The sequence below is a fragment of the Lycorma delicatula genome, chromosome 4, assembly GCF_047948215.1.
Source record: "Lycorma delicatula isolate Av1 chromosome 4, ASM4794821v1, whole genome shotgun sequence".
Classification (NCBI taxonomy): domain Eukaryota; kingdom Metazoa; phylum Arthropoda; class Insecta; order Hemiptera; family Fulgoridae; genus Lycorma; species Lycorma delicatula.
In genome coordinates this window covers 70754055-70771379 of record NC_134458.1, presented here as the reverse complement: position 1 = coordinate 70771379, position 17325 = coordinate 70754055, and the positions used below count along the sequence as shown (strand labels likewise).

The 17325-nt window shown below is 31.1% G+C and overlaps 1 protein-coding gene across 1 annotated transcript in view; it reads left to right on the top strand.

The window, feature by feature from the left end:
• The window catches only part of spdi (sperm antigen with calponin homology and coiled-coil domains split discs), a 93823-nt gene that overhangs the window by 25594 nt on the left and 50904 nt on the right, over window positions 1–17325 (top strand). The window contains exons 4-9 of the mRNA XM_075363309.1: window positions 2104–2356; window positions 7495–7761; window positions 9214–9405; window positions 11207–11311; window positions 13395–13559; window positions 15073–15235. Coding sequence (XP_075219424.1) covers window positions 2104–2356; window positions 7495–7761; window positions 9214–9405; window positions 11207–11311; window positions 13395–13559; window positions 15073–15235 — 1145 coding nt within the window. The remainder of the gene's footprint in view (window positions 1–2103; window positions 2357–7494; window positions 7762–9213; window positions 9406–11206; window positions 11312–13394; window positions 13560–15072; window positions 15236–17325) is intronic.

Below are 17325 nucleotides of genomic sequence, written 5' to 3'. Positions count from 1 at the left end.
AACTCTAAAATTAACATAATTTAATGTATAATATTAGTTTGAGAAAACTATAAATGTGTTATGATAATTATTTTATTAAGTACAATAGTAAACAGATATCTTGTACAGCTGGTCTTAAATACCTGCAATGAATTTGCAAAATGGAATGAATTGAGGGAATTTTATGTGGCTTCTTTGTCAGTTTAAAGCGAAGGTATTAAAAAAATTTTAATCTGTTGATCTGTTAATGCCGATTACAGGAAAACTTACATTTTTATATCTTATATGATTTTGATATCAATATGCCCTTTGAGATGACATTTATATCTGTAGTAAATTTAATTTTTCTTGACAGTATATGAAAAACTGAGTATTATTTTACACTATGTATTTTAATAATAACAGTGGTAGTAGTATTGTTTTTTTTTTTATTGTTATTGATCTATTTTGTTGATGGTCACCTGATTGCACCTTGGGGATGTATTATGATCTGAAAAATTAATTTTTGATAAATGCTTTAAATAACTGTTATTTTAAGTCATTTGAAAGTGAATGTTTATATGACCTGTTGACATTGAAATGTTATCTACATTTTAAATGTTGACATTTTTATTGTTATAAGTAAAAATTATTATTTAAGTTTAAATAAATTAACAATTAATATAATCCACTTTACCAGCACGTTGATACGTTCTCTAGATCGCTTACTTTGATGGCTTACTTTGAAGCTATCATCAGGAGTTAAAATTAATGCATTAAAGTCGGAGTTTAAAAATAATAGTTAAATTTTTAAAATTAATTTGTATTAAAAAATAAATTTATTATATAGTAATTATTATTGCCGCCTTGTTATGCAATAATTATTGATGTCTGTAAACATAGTCTTTATCTACTGCTACTTCTACCTCATGATTACATTTGGTTGCCCTGATTTCTTCCTCTGGCTGCAGATATAGTTGAAGTTGAAGGAAATTTGTAAGGAGATTCAGTACAAATTGCTGGAGGTACTAAATATATTGATAGAATAACAGTTAAAAAATAGTTATATTGATAGAATAACAGTTAAAAAATAGTTATATTGATAGACATGTTAACAAATGAAGGATACCTGCTACTGACATTGTTTGGCCAGGCTGCAATGAATAGAGTGTCTGTGAGCCTAGTTTTTTTTTAAACATTTTCAGGAATTTTTTGGTTGCACCTTGTAGAAAGAGCACACTGTAAATAATTTATTACACTAAATTTGTATCTATCTCCTATAACTGAATAAGAAAATATAATTTGGATGTACATTAGTGTATATTTGTTTATTTTTATGACTTTATATGTCGCAGTCCGCTTTGTTAGCATCTGATGACTAAAAATAAAGATTTGGGGTGGTATTTTAAAAAAGAAAAATTCCTGAATAACTTAACACTTGCACATTGGCTGGTTAAAGTGTCGCCAAACAAATGGCAGGTTTTCAGAATTAATTCAGTAAATTTGGGCAAGGTCAATGAAATTAAGTTAGATTAATGGAGTAGGAATTGAAAAAGTCTTGAAGTGTTAAGTTTGTTACGTGCTTCTTCTGTTTATATGTGAAAAATAGACACAAAGGAAAAGAGAAAAATAAAGACTAGAGAGATATGAAGTAGCTTGAGGAAATTAAATATATGACAAATAAAGTAAAAAGTAAAGATATGAGAAAATGAAAAGTGAAAATAGAAGCTTAATCAGAATAATTCATAATAGATAAGCTAATTGGCTGGAAGATTTCATGAAAGAAGGATGCTTAAAATAATTCTAGAAAGTGCAAAAAGAGAGGCTGGAAAAAAATAAAAATGATGGACTATCTAAACACAAATGGGAACTAACAGAATCATAAAAATTTAGCTATGAATAGATGAATATGGAGGTGGACATGGATCAAAGGGACTTACCTCAGGTCAGCTAATGTGCTTGTATCGAATATAATAATTGAATAATTGTGTAAAGAAATAATGAAATGGTAATGTGTAAATAAATAAACCAAGTCAATAAAAAATAGAGTCTTGGTTAGATCTAATGAGAGTTCAGCGATTCTATTATAAATATAATTTGTTTCTGTTTTTGTGTACTTAAAAACTAGTTTTTTTGTATGAACAGTACAAATGAAGAACTTCAGGCCACTCTTCAGGAACTAGCAGATCTTCAGACACAGCTTACCGAACTTCAGACAGATAATGAACGATTAGGTGAAGAAAAAGGTGTATTGTTAGAAAGCCTTTGTAGACAGACTGAGAGGTTAGAAGATGCTAGGACTAAGGTGGACACATTACAAGGCCTTCTTTTAGAGAATCCTGCAGGCTGCCCAGCCAGTAGTTCTGAACGTGAACAGAAGTTAGTGGAATTGCTTAAGGTAATTTTAACTGTATGATAATTATTTTTTTTAATTCCATCATAACATTTTTATTGTTACACAATTGTTGATGGTGTATTTTCTGTGCTGAATATATTCTGTTTCTGTTCTCTAGTTCAGATAACACTTTTAACATGCATGTAAAGTTTTCAGATTAACATTTATTTTCTGAATAAATACATTTTTTCAGAAAGAAATTTATTTTGGTAGAAATACATGCCTACACCTTGTGCAGGTGATGTATAATACATAAAATTATTTGTTTCTGAAGTATATATTCTGGTAACTATGCTTATGTCTATGCCTTCTCCTATTGTAAAAGTTAGCTACTTTATTATAATTTTATATTGTAAGATATGTGAATGTGTTATATACGAGGGTGGGGTGAAAAGTTCTAGGCCCCACAGAGAGATGGCATTAGTACACTTAATTTCTCAATGGCGTTGCATTAGTTCACTATAAGAGTTTCAAGTTGCTGCATCACTTAATATAGTATTTGCAATCCATCAAAGTGGAGAATTAGGGGGATTTTGGAAAATGAAAGAAATAGAAATTTGTACAGTGAATAAATACTTATTTCTGAAAGGCTTAAGTGCAAAGGAAATTAAAGAAGATCTTGATATGACATTGTGGGACTCTTCTCCATCAAATATAACTGTTAATGCTGGGTCGCAGAGTTTAAAATGGGTCAATCACGCACTAGCGATGAACCACTCTGTGGATGCCCTTCTGAAGTGACTATGCCAGAAATGGTAGAAAAAGTGCATAAAATCATTTTGGCAGATCGATGAGTGACATGAATGCGTTAGCAGTCTGTAGGCATGTCAACAGAACATGTATGCAGTGATTTGTATGAATATTTGGGCATGAACAAGCTGTGCACTAGATAAGTACTTTTTTTGTTCACACCTGACCAAAACAGTGCCAGAAAAAACATCTCAAGCAATTGTCTTGAGCTCTTTCGATGCAGTCTAGAGGAATTTTTACATCGATTTAAATCAACGACTGAACCGGCATAAGCACTCTTGTGGAATGCTGGACTAAGTGTATAGACTTTATTTAATGTATACCAATGATCAACTTATCTTCCCTGAGGCTGAGCATTTCCTGTATGCGGACGACATTGCCTTGGCTGTTCAAGACCGAACTTTTCCAGAAGTTGAGAAGAGACTTACTGCAGCCCTAAATGGTTTAACTGAGTATTATAAAACAAACTCCTTAACACCAAAAACAATGAAAACAATTGTATGCACCTTCCATCTGAAAACCAGGAAAGCAAAAAGATGATTGAATGTTACATGGAACGATCAGCAGCTGGAACACTCAGAAGCGCCAAAGTACCTTGGAGTTATATTAGACAGATCACTTACATATAGGGCTCAATGTTGAAAGTAAATACGAGGAACAATCTCCTGAGGAAACTCTGAAGCAATAAGTGGGATGCTAAGCCAACTGTCCTGTTGACGACAGCTAGAGCTTTGTTCTATTCAACAAGCGAATATGCATGTCCTGTGTGGAACAGATCAACACACACCAAAAAGGTTGATATAGCGCTGAACGAGACCTGTAGTTTAATAACGGGATGTATGAAACCCACTCCTATTGCAAAGTTGCACCGAGCGGCGGGCATGGAGGAACCTGGAATACGTTGAGCTGAAGCCGAGTACATTGAACGGTTCAGACAATCTTTCGATACACGACATACAATGTACCAGATGGAATGACCACCCCCTCCAAGACTGAAATCGAGAAAGGGATTTTTGAACTCTACATCTATTGAGCTTCCTGCATGGTTCCCAAAAGGGCCCCAACACCTCCAGGACATGACCTGGACTGACAAATGTGGGTGACTTTAAACCGGCTTCGAACTGGGGTTGCGCCAACCAGAGTTAACCACGCTAGATGGCATCAAATAGAGCCTAACGACCTGAACTGTGAGTGCGGTGAGATTCAGGACTCTAAACATCTCCTAAAGTGCACCTTCTGCCCAACCAAATGCACACTAGAAGATCTGTGGCAAGGAAATGCTTCTGGTGTTTTCGGTGGCACAGTACTGGTCGCAAAGGTTTTAATGTCTCATCACTTGGACACGAAAAAGTAAAGTAAGTATTTAATGTGACTATTTGGAAAAAGTAATCAAAATCTACCCAGATAAATGTTTTTCTTTTTATCTAGGCCTGGAACTTTTCACCCCACCCTCGTAAGTGTAAGCCTATTTTTATCTTTAACATTAAAAAGCCTACCACTCATAATAAGCTTCAACTGCTCATGCATTTAATGCGTGAAAGAAATCAGAAAATTTAAAATTGCTATTCTGTAAGAAAAATCTATTTGAATTATTTTAATTTTAATACTTTTTTCTGCTATGGCAGATATTTTATCTATAAAATTTAATTAAATTTATGTATATAAATTTAATTATTAACATTTAATAAATTTTTTTGTTATTTAAATCAACACTTTTTGTTATAGATATTCTAAATTAACTATGTGAAATGATTTCTAATCTCTTAAAGTAATGATAAAAATTTGGTGAAATAAGGTATCAGAGTGGATGTAACTTAACTTAACTAAAAAAAATAAATTGCTGAGAAAGTGAAATAACTTTAAAAAAAGGGGTCCAAAAAAATGTGCTCACTGTTTGTAATTAAATAATATCTAAACAAAAAGACTTACACTCACTAATCGAATGTGTAATATAGTGTAAGGTGTTAAATTTGGTGTGGTAGGCAGAGCTGGTAATTTATGCCGCACATGCGCAGGTGGTTGGTGGTGGAACAAGCCAATCTTATTAGCCAGTGCAGCAGAAGACAGTCGAGTAACAGCAGTAGCTGAGGTTTGCTTATAGTTTGTTAAATGCAAGGCTGTACTGAAGTGGTACTGGAAGTACGTGAACATTCATGAGGTACAATGGCAGAGAGAGTTTGGAACACTGCCACCAGCATGTTGAACAACTGCTCCCATTTGCGATAAATTCTAAGCCAATGGACTGTTAAAGATGTGCACAAGGAAAGATCACTGCAAAAATCAGTGAACCAGGAAGCATGTGAACATTGGGTGAGCTGGTCAAGTAAGACACATTCTGAAGAGTGCAAAGTGGAAAGTGTACATTCCAAGACTACTACACGCAATGAATGAGGATGACCCAGATCAAAAGATGGAGTACTGTGAATGGTTTCAGCACATGGTTGGCAAGGATGAAGAATTTGCAGAGAAGTTTGTGTGCACTGACGAGGCGCAATTCAAACGTAATGGTACTGTGAGCTGTCAGAATTGTGTCTACTGGTCTCCTGAAAGTTCTCACGCTCCTGTGGGCAGGGCAGTGAATCTACCAGGTGTTGCTGTGTGGTGTGGTATATCGTGGGTGGTTTTATTGGTCCCTCTTCTTCGAGGGTGCTGTAACAGGTGAGGCGTATCTTGATATGCTTCAGACAAAGAGTTTGCCTGCCATCCAAAACCTGTATGGTGATGAACTTTTTTATGTGCAACAAGATGGCAGAACCCCACCTCACTACCATCAAGATGTCAGGTTGTACCTCGATAAAACTACCTGGACTGTGGGTGGGTCAAAGAGGTGATGTTGAGTACCCACCTTGGTTTCCTGATATGACACCTCTGGACTTCTACTTTTGGGGGACCGTCAAGAATGATGTGTATCTACAAAAACCAGCATAAATCGAGCTACATGAAAAAATCATAGAGTCAGGTGCTGCCATTACACCAGATACACTAACAGCCGTATATTGGCACCATGGGTGTTGTATAGAAGCTGCTGGTTACTTCGAATTCATACCATAATCCTCTCTCACTGCCAAAAATTGTCATGTAGAGTCAGATTTGTCACGAGGTATGGACTAGTAAACAGTGAGTACATTTTTTTGTACCCCTCTGTATATATTTAAAAAAAATCCTTACATAAATAAGAAAAATTTTGTGATACTAATAAGAATTATTTATTTGGATTTTTAAACACTAAGGTACCTAAAAAAATTAAAAAAGTAAACATTGTTATGTTTAATGCATAGAAAATTACTTTCTTTCATATATGGTGTAATTTTAATCTTTCTATATTATTATGTATACTGTATATAAATAATACAATCTACATTTTGTTGTTAAACATAGATATTATTATTTATATTATATAAATACATAATTTTAAATTTTATTGTTAAACATAGATAACAAAATAATATTACTTTTATCTTGTAAATCTAATGTAGGCCATCAAAAACCTCATTGGTTATAAATAACATTTATATTCAGGTTATTATTATTATTATTATTGAGATTCCATTCCCATCCTGATAAAATGTAATCTTTACAAGGCAATACTTGAAAATTCACATTATATATTAATTTAAATATGTATAAAATATGGATTATGTACAAAAAAAGTAAAAAAAAAAGTTAAATATATATGTAACAACATATAAGGAATATATTTATTCAAGAATTAATCAACATTTATTACCTGAATTCTATATTAGAATTTATTAAATAAAATAAAAAAGGAAATAATTTCGTAAGTAAATAATAAAAATAAAAATAATTGAAACAAATTTCACTTGTTAAAATATTGATGAAAATTCACAATTTTTATAAAAGAGTACAAAAAATTGAAAATAAACTGCTCTGTTATAATAGAAGTTATTTTGAGTGCTACATTGTGATAATGAAGCATTAAATATTTCTTGGGTCATGCAACGGTCAATAGAAATATTCTAGACTGCACCGGTTTGATTTCAGACAGTGCACTCACTACCTATGCCACCTGCATACATATGAGTGTAGGTGCAAACATATAAAAATTATGGGCTTTCTAGGCCACTAAGCCCACAGTGGGCATAATTTAAAGTTTCCCTCCTGACTGAGATTAATTCAAATTTTTCATGCTGAAAAATTTTCATTGAAAGTTTTCTTTCAATTAAATTTGTTATATCTTTCTCTATTTTCTCTGCTTTAATGTCTGTGTATAGCTCAAGTCATTATTTAAACATCTCTTAGTACCTATGGATCAGAGACTAATAAGTATTTTTTTACTCCTTTTTTAAGTCAAATAATACTGTTTGTAGGTAGTTAATCTTTTAGTCTCGTTTTATTTTTCGTTTATTTTTGATGTGAAATTTTTTGCTTAGAGTGGCCAAGAAGAGAGGGAAGCCTTGCTTTTAAAACAGGAAGAACTAGGGAATGAAGTAAGTGAGTTGCGTAGGGTAGGGGAAATGATGCGACAGGAATCCCTTCGACTCACTGAACGTGTGCGTTTATTGGAATCAACTGTTGATGCTACTCATGCTGAACGTAATCAGCTTGATCTTGAGTTGGCTCGAGCTAAAGAAGAAAGTTCATCTCGTCAAATTGAAATCAGCCGATTAACTACACTACTTGATAATGCACGCGCTAAGGTATATACAAGTATATCTATTTGTAATATTTTATGCAATGTGATTATCCTAATGTTTTTACAAATTTAATGCATCCTTGGTTTTTACAAGAAATTTCAAACTTCAAATACTTGCTTAATAAACAACTAAAATCTAATTCACTCACGATGACTCAAGCATGATATAAAAAGAAAAGTCAGAAGATAAGATTCCCAAGTGTATGCTTTTTTTAATATTTAATTTTACTAAATGACAACATGCTTTAAAAAAAAAAAAACATGCATATTAATATTTTTCAATATACAGTAGCATGCAGAGTAATCTGTATACAAGGAATTTTTATATTATCCCATTATCATAACCATTAACCATTATCCATTCATCATAAATGGTTGTGAATGATGTTGATTGTGCTAGGTATAAGAGTAAAATTTTCTTTAAAATTTTTCAGTTTTATCTGGTGAATCCTGCACAAATCCACATTAATTAAAGGAACAAGATATACTTGGGTGGAAGGATATCTGCTTTTTTCTATTTAAAAAACTTGGCTTGATGAATTTATGATATTTTTGCTCTTGTTGAACAGTCATTTAACAATTTAAAGAATTAAGAACTAATAAATTAAGAATTAATAAATAAAGAATTAAACTAATAAATTAAGAATTAATAAATAAAGAATTAAACTAATAAATTAAGAATTAATAAATAAAGAATTAAACTAATAAATTAAGAATTAATAAATAGAGAATTAAGAACAAACTTAACAATCAGAAGAAGTTCAAGTTCATGATTTATGACTGGATCTCATTATTTTGCTTAAAAAACTAATTAATTGATTGAATTTTTACTTGCGTACAAAATGAGATTGTAATAGCCATTGTAACTGCCTAGAACTTGGGTTTGATAGATCTACCTAAAAGTCAAAATCTGAACTATGTATCAGATAAGAATCATCTCCCTTCCTACAGTATGTTATTGGTAATTAAATAGAAAATTGTATTTTCTGACTTTCCCTTGTACATATATTCTTTTTTTTCACTAGCCACACTCATTATATTTAAGTGGTAAGCAAGTAAGGCATTTAATAATTGGTAGTCTCATATTAGGTAATTAAATGTGCACTGTTAATTAAAGCTAAAAACAATTGTTGCAGGGTGATAGAGTAAGGGTGTTATTCACAATAGTGATTGGTATGTTTTGCCTTGTTAAAAAAATTTTGTATCTCTTGTTTTAAGAAATACTCAAAATGTAAAAAATTTAGTTGATAAAGTGGATTTTTATTATTTAGATTTTTAAATGAAAATGCTTGGATTGAATTTTTTACTATCTAAGTAGTAAGTTTACTTACTAAGTTTGCTTTGAAGATGTGTGGTCATATTGTGACTTTTTATTTTAATTTAAGGTTAAAATAAAATTAATGCACAATTTTGATATAATTCAGGCTAATTTAAAAAAAAATTACTTTGCCAACAGATTGATGAACTGGAGGCTGCTAGAGATAAATTAGGGGATAAATCTGAATTGGATGAACTGTTAGATAATGCAAGAAAAGAGAAAGATTTATTAGAAGTTCAAGCAGCATCGTTACAAGAACAGCTTGCTCGTAGTCAGTGTGAAGTTGCTAAGCTAAAGGAGCAAGTATCTATTCTTCAAGAGGAATGTAAGGTATGTATATATAGTATGTGTATACAATATACATAATATATACAGTATATATATAAATGTACTAAGCATGATTACATTCATGGTGATACTTTTTTGCACAACTTGTGTTGTTGTTTTGTTGCTGTTTTCGTCATTTGTTAAATATTACTTATGACGCCTGTGTTACTATTATAATATCAGCAGGAGAATTTAGTGCTTAAAAAAAGGCCTAAAAACTGAAGCTTTGAATAAATTAATGATTTCAAGGGCATGCTGTAATTTCTTAAGAAAAACATACTGTAATAACGTTTATTTCATTTATTAATATACTCTGTTTTTTTTTTTTTTGTAAAATTAACAAATATTTATGTCTGAAAAACTTTCACCAAAGCTTTGGTGGATAAGCTTTATTTTGCAGGTTCATCTTATCACTTTACCTTTACTATAGTAATAAAAAAATTCCCTTATTTTTGCTTTATTTTATTTCTTTCTTTAATATAGAAAAGAAACTTAAGTACTTCCCTTCCTGTAAAAGAATGTTTAAATAAAAAAAGAATTATTAAATTTAAAAAACTGAATTGCAAAATTTTTGTGAACTGGTGTAATCACTGTGACAGTGTTTATAACTTGTGTATCGTAATACTTTAAATTGCATTCTTGATCATGGGAACAAAAAATAAAACAATTTCTATATTTTTTGTATAATTAATTAGCATATGTATCTAGATATTTCTTGAATATTGTTTTTAATTATACCTCTCCAGGATAACGTACAAACTGGTTAATGCACCTTAAAAAAATTGGGAGTTTACTTTTATTTTTTGAAAGTAAAGATACGTAGGTTAGAAAATGTTTTAAAACGTGTTAGCACTTTAAATTACATTATAATATCCTGAGAAGATCCTTTCAGTTATCGTGTGACACAGTCAGCATGGATCTTAATACAACTGGTAAGTGTGGGAAAATATTCTTGATTCTGATATATTAGAAGTTTCCTACCTGCTCTCTTATTTATATAATCACTGCCCATTAGAACATTGTCATTGTTGTTTTGGAAAGTTTTTCCAGTTGAGTGATCTTTTATTTTTATGAACAGTTGATATTTATTAAGTGCGAGTTCTGGTTAGTATGAAGGATGAGGTAAAACTTCACACTTAAATTCTGCATTGGCTTCCTTCTAATGTAAACAATATGTGGAAGGTTATCATGCAACTGGCAAACTTCTTGAATCACCATTCTTAATAATTTTATATTGCTTCTGTCTCTGCTAAGCAGAAACAATGCGTAGTTTCCTCAACAGAATGGGTATCCCAACTTGTTACTCTACACTATATGTTCGGCTTATTGAAGAAGGGAGCAGAAAACCATTTCACTTCTCACTTTCCCTTGTAAGCCGAGGTATAGTGCAGGATACTTGTTACTGATTGATACTAGTTCACTGATGGTGAATGTGTGTTATGCTTTAACTTCACATCATTGTTTGCCAACATTTTACTTATTTTAATATCTTTACTGTAAATGAAAACAGGTTGGTGATGGATTTCACCTGCAGTCATCTTTTGGAAAAAAATTTGATGACTGAGAATATACCTCACATTTAGTGGGATTTGAGATTAATACTTGGCAATTTTATGTACAGATCCTATTGAACATCAATAATGTTATTGAGGCCTGGTAAATCCTGTTCATCATTTGAACCAGGTAGACATGATTGCAAATCTTGTCATTGCTAATCATGTAGAAGTTTACATGATGTCTAATGAATTGTTTTCTGTTCATAAAGAAAAAAAATTGTTTAACCAGTAAATTATATCTATTACAGGTTACACGAAATAATGCTAAATCTGCATTAAGTGATTTAGAGTATGAATGTCAAAAAGGTAGAGAAGAACGAGGAAGGTTGGCCGCTGATCTCCAGGCTTTACAAGTGAGTTGTACTCTATACTTCTTGATTATAATAAAATATAATGAGAATAGTAATAGGAGGATGATTGAAAATAATTCAATTTCAAAATTATAATTTAGTTTAAGAATTGAGAACAAAGATATATTTGTGTATATACAATACATCCATAAATAATGTTGGGGTTTTAGTCATAGTTTTGGAACAGGGACCACAGACATGAAGTATACATCAAAATGAGGGGAAACTGTCCTAGTTTTTGTTATGTAAGTAAATAAGTTCTTGTACCAGCTCATGCTTACTGCATTACAATGTCAGTAGCTATATGAAGCTCATTAGTTACTATTATTATGGTGCAGAGGATGGTTCAATGTGTTTTATGGCTTACTAAGTTTAAGTCGGTTACTTGTTATCTGTGAAAACTACCATGTGATTGATGAAGAACCACCACAATACAGAAATAACTTTCACTGATTGGACAAACAACTCAGAGAAACAAGCAGCCTACTGAAGCAGTCATGTCCAGAATGACCATCATTGTTAGACACTGATGGTCATTCTGGACATGACTGTTGAAGCTGTGCGTACAAGTTACTTGCATAACCTGAAAAAATTAGTAAAGAAGTGTTTTGTATGTAGAGTTAGGTGTTCAAAAAATGATTGTTCACAACATTTTTAAAAAACAAATTTTACTGGTTATAGAATTCAGATGTTTCATCAAATTTAGCCTGGACAAAATTAAGTGATTCGAATTCACTATAGACATTCTGGTTCGGTTAGATCATGATAGGGGATTTTTAAACAAGCTTATTTTCAGTGATGAAGCTATGTTTCATGTCCCGGGACAAGTATACCAGTGTAGTGTTCAAATATAGGGTACTGAATTTCTACATGTCATTGTGGAATCTCAAAATGACAGACCAGAAGTTAATGTATGATGTGCAATCGGTCAAGACAGAGTTATATTGGTCTGTTCTTTTTTGCTAAAATATAACAGGAAACACCCTCCTAAATATGTTAAAAGAGATATGTTTGGGGTATACCCAAAATACCAGAGAATTCCGTTTTTCAGTTAGACAGAGCTCTTTCATATTTTACCACATTTGTGTAGGATTACCTAAATGGAGCGTTTGATGGGTCAGATGAGAATCTTCCAGATTATCAGGATAATCCACGGTCCCCTATGTATGTTTATTTTTAGTATCATGTATAGACGTAAGAGTTGTTTGTTCAAATAAGAAGTTTGGACTATTTAAAAGAACAGATCGCTGTAGCTGATCGTCTGTCATACTGGATGTTTTCTTTCATGTTTGGGAAGAGGTTGAAATCATCTTGATGTCTGAATGGCAACTAAAAGAATACATATCAAAATTTACTGAACATTAGATTCTTGAAGAGTGTTTTCTTTATTTTGACATATACTTCATTTTATGGTTTATTCCAAATTATTAATGGAACCCTACTTATTTTATGGACATGATGTATTTTTCTTTATACAATCAATCAAGTTAGTTATAATTAAACAATGAAGTTATAATTAATGTAGAAATCGGTAGTTAATTAATAATCTAAAATTTCCTAATTTACTGAATTACATTATTTATTGCACTGATCTTATTTTTCCAAGTAAAGTTATATACAAAGGGAGCCATTATGTCATGAAGTTATTTTATTTTTGCTATTTCATTTCTGTCCTGAATTAACACTTGAAATGTAACTAACTCTATAATAATATCTGTTTATTTATGACAACTAATAGTATCCAGTATTCTTACATGTGTACACAATTTTATATTAAGTTGTATCCAGCTAACAGAATTTCATTTATATTACAGGATTTCTTCTAAAATATTACTGTTAAAGGTTTGGTAGGAATCTTCTCTATTTTAGAATTTGATGCAAGCTTTAAATTTACTATTAAGGAAACTTTCCAGGGCTGAAAGCTTTATGCTTACTTTTGCCATGGCCTGCCATAGTGACTACATCATTAAAATGATGACATTGAATCTGAGAGTTTCTGCTGATTTATTCATTCAAACTTTGTGCATGAATGATACGTATGATAAAATTATGTTTTTAACGTAGTTAATTTATATTAATTTTTTAGGAGACAAGTTCAGAATTACAAGTACAGTCACAGTGTCACCTAGATGATAAACGTCAGCTTGAGTCACTTTTAACTGAAACTCAAAAACATTTGGGCGAGTGTGCAAGATCTTTAGCTAATACTGAAAAATTACTTGCTGAAGAAAAAAATCTTAGAACCAAAGAGGTATATGATTATAAAATTTATTTAAGATTCCATAAAATTATTTATTTTAATTTACCTTATTTTCTGTTTTGGTGTCATTTTAATGTTAACTGATTGTGTGTTGAAAAAAATTCTTCAAAGTATTCCTCCAGATGGGTAATTTTGACTGAAAATTAAAAAATTTTTTTACCAACCCTCTATAAAAGCCCAACAGTCAAAAATATAATTATTTGTCTTTTACTATTTATAAATTAATATTCCTGTATAGAATGTTGTTAACTTATAACTACTTTTTATACATAATGTTTTCTTTTAAATTGAAGAAAATTTTTAAAGAACGCGAAATCATGTGAATCTTTGTAGATGCTTATAACTGAATCGCATTACACATATTTTAATACAGAGGTCATAAAAATTATATACGAATAGGAGATGAAAGGAATTTGTGGCAAAACCTTGTAAAAAGACAAACTAGGTTGTTGGGCTATGTACATCAAGATGTTTGTTTGGTGATGGAAAGTAAAGATTGTAGAAGATTGAACTATATTAATTAGATAATTGTGGATGATAGTATGTAGTAAATATGTTGAGGTTAATAGATTAGCACCGAATAGAGGTAAATTAAGAAAACCATATAACCAGTCAATTGAGTAAACAAAAAACTTTTATCTTACTCTAAAATTATTTATTAAAACAATGAAGGAAGAGCGCTAATACTTTAATGATCTTTCATTTAATTTTGATAATGTAACAATTGCGTTTTGGTCATAAGTCAGATATATTTTTAATTATGGAGTAGTCCAAAACATCATTAACGTACCAAAACAATATTAATGTAATGCACTTTCAAATAATCTGTAAGTTACTGCTATCTAGTATTAGAAATAATAACTAAAAATATATTTCTACTTGTTTATAAGAACTGATTATTTAAAGTTCATGAATCCTTTTTTATAGTAAATATAATAACTTGAGTGAAGCTGCATTGCATCAGTTAGGAACAGATGCAGTTGTCACTGTAACTGTGCTCTCATTACGTACACACTGTGCTTTCATTATGTAAAGTGTTAAAGTTAACTGCTGGCTGCTTATGATTTTATATAAATTCAGAAACATTACACCTATCACATATTGTGCTTTGTTCATGCATTCATTGTATTATATAATGATAGCAATGATCCTTCTTTCTTTTTCCTGTTTAGCCTCCGGTAACTACCGTTTAGATAATTCTTCAGAGGATGAATGAGGATGATATGTATGAGTGTAAATGAAGTGTAGTCTTGTACATTCTCAGTTCGATCATACCTGAGATGTGTGGTTAATTGAAACCCAACCACCAAAGAACACCGGTATCCACGATCTAGTACTCAAATCCGTGTAAAAATAACTGCCTTTACTAGGACTTGAACGTTGGAACTCTCGACTTCCAAGTCAGCTGATTTGGGAAGACGCGTTCACCACTAGACCAACCTGGTGGTCAGCAATGATCCTTCTAAACGTATTTTAGTTTTTGTTTTCTTCTTCTTTTTTTTAGAATGAAGAATGGGAACAGTTCCAGTCAGATTTACTGATGACAGTGCGTGTAGCTAATGAATTTAAGACTGAGGCACAGCATGAATTAGAAAGACTTGTCATAGAAAATAAACAACTACGTGACAAAAATAGAACCCTTAATGCCCAGCTGGAAAAATTAAAATGTAAGTCTACTTTAATTTGTTAATTATATTTTTTTCAGTAACAGTGCTCATTTGATTTTTCAACTTGGCCAACTTTGCCAGTTGTGTTAGAATAAAATTTTAACTTGTCAGCTATGGAGTTGAAATTAAGTTGATCTAGTAACAGGATTTTATTATCCTTTATGAAATAATTACATTTATATTTTTTTTATGAATATATCCTTAGAAATCATGAACCTTATGCAACTTCAGCAGACTACAGAATGAATCCTGAAATGGGTCAATAGACCTTACAGTAGTTTTTGATGGTGCTGACTAATTAATGGGTGGTGTGGCTTGTCAGAAGTTTGAATGGATGCTTGGAATATCATAAGTTTAAATTTGAACATAGGCTAGGTAATTTAAAACAAAAAGTGGATAGATTAAGGCTAGATATAGTTATAAGTATTAAGGTAAGGTTGAAAAACGTTTTGGTTAGCGACCAGTAGCGAACCAGTAGGAATGCAGGTGTGAAATAACAAGATGGGTATTGGACCATGTTTAGGCTGTTAGAAGATTCACAGTAAGGTAATTATTTTAAACTGAATAGCTTCAAAGTATTAACTGGTGACAATACTGCAAGTTTATGTATCTATCTCTTGAACAGACATTGGAAATTATCATGATTATGAGGATTATTTATTAAAACAATGAAGGTAGAGCACTAATACTTAAATGATCTTTCACTTAATTTTGATAATGTAACAATTGCCTTTTGGTCATAAGTCAGATATATTTTAGGAGGACTATTAGTTGATGAGACTGTTGGAGAATTTATTTAGAGGACTAGACTATTAGGACTAGTCCAAGGTAGGATTTTAGAGTAGGTCAAAGAATGAAGTAAACTTTCAATTTTTTTTTACAAAGTATAAAAAAAAATTTGGAGAAGGTATGAGATAGATTATTAAACAAAGATAAAGATTTCAAAACCCACTTATATTAATTATAAAATTTATCCAGGAGCTGCGATTGTTTCAGTCTGGTGTTGATGAAATGTGGGTTGTAGCTTGTTAAAAAATAAAGAAGAAACTGAGAACAAAGAGATGGGACTAGGCAGACTAAAAGAGAATGATGTGATGTTAAAATTTGAACAGGTTCAGGTTTATTAATCACTATAAAAGTAGATTTAGTAGAAAATTAATATGTAAATTTAAAAAAGAAGATAATTAAAGCAGGAGAGGAAATTTTAGGTGGAAAGATAACTAAGAAGACTAGAATGAGAAGTGGAAAGTGGCCAAGATGAAAACCGGTTTCAGTTCAGGAAAAATCTGGAGATGTGAGAAGTAGTTTTAGCTTTCAGGAATAGTTTTGAAGTCAAGTTGAAGGTAAACAAAGGTAACTACATCATATTTGTAGCTTTTTAAAAAAAACATTTAATGATACAGAATGGAGTAAAATATTAATGTTTAAGATTATAAAAAAAATACAATTAAAATGAGAGAAAAAGAGTATCTATAGTCTTTACTAGAATTAGGTGATTGTAATAAAAGTAGAAATTGAGGGTAACAAGCTGCAGTGAATAAAGATTGGGAAAAGAATATTGTGATTTTGTTAAATAAATGTATTTATAATATTGTAATATATTGTCACATTTCACTGTCAGAAAGTTTCTAAAATCGTAACATAATGAAATGACAATCAAGATCTTAAACAGAGTATCAGTTGCACATATAAACAATGATTAGACTGATGTAGATGACAACCCAGATATGACAGCCTTTGAAAATTGTATCATTTCTTTATAAAAAAAAAAAATAGTGAAGTGAAAATAGTGATGAAGTTTAAAATTCTTATTTAAATATGTTGACAAGAGATGGCAGCTTTAATCAATACAGTTACTGCATACTTAATAGGATAATGGGTAAAGCAAAAGTTGAACATTCCATCAGAGGGCCTTATTTTAATGGAAATATGCAATTGTACTGGTCAGATTTTTAGTATTTAAACATTCAATAAGGTTATTTTGTTATCTTTCTATAAGTTTACAGAGCTTTTCTGCTAATGCTGCTTGCATTGTTCAGTGAAAATTAAGTTTTTTAATATATGAAAATACTTAGAAAACAGTTTCAGCT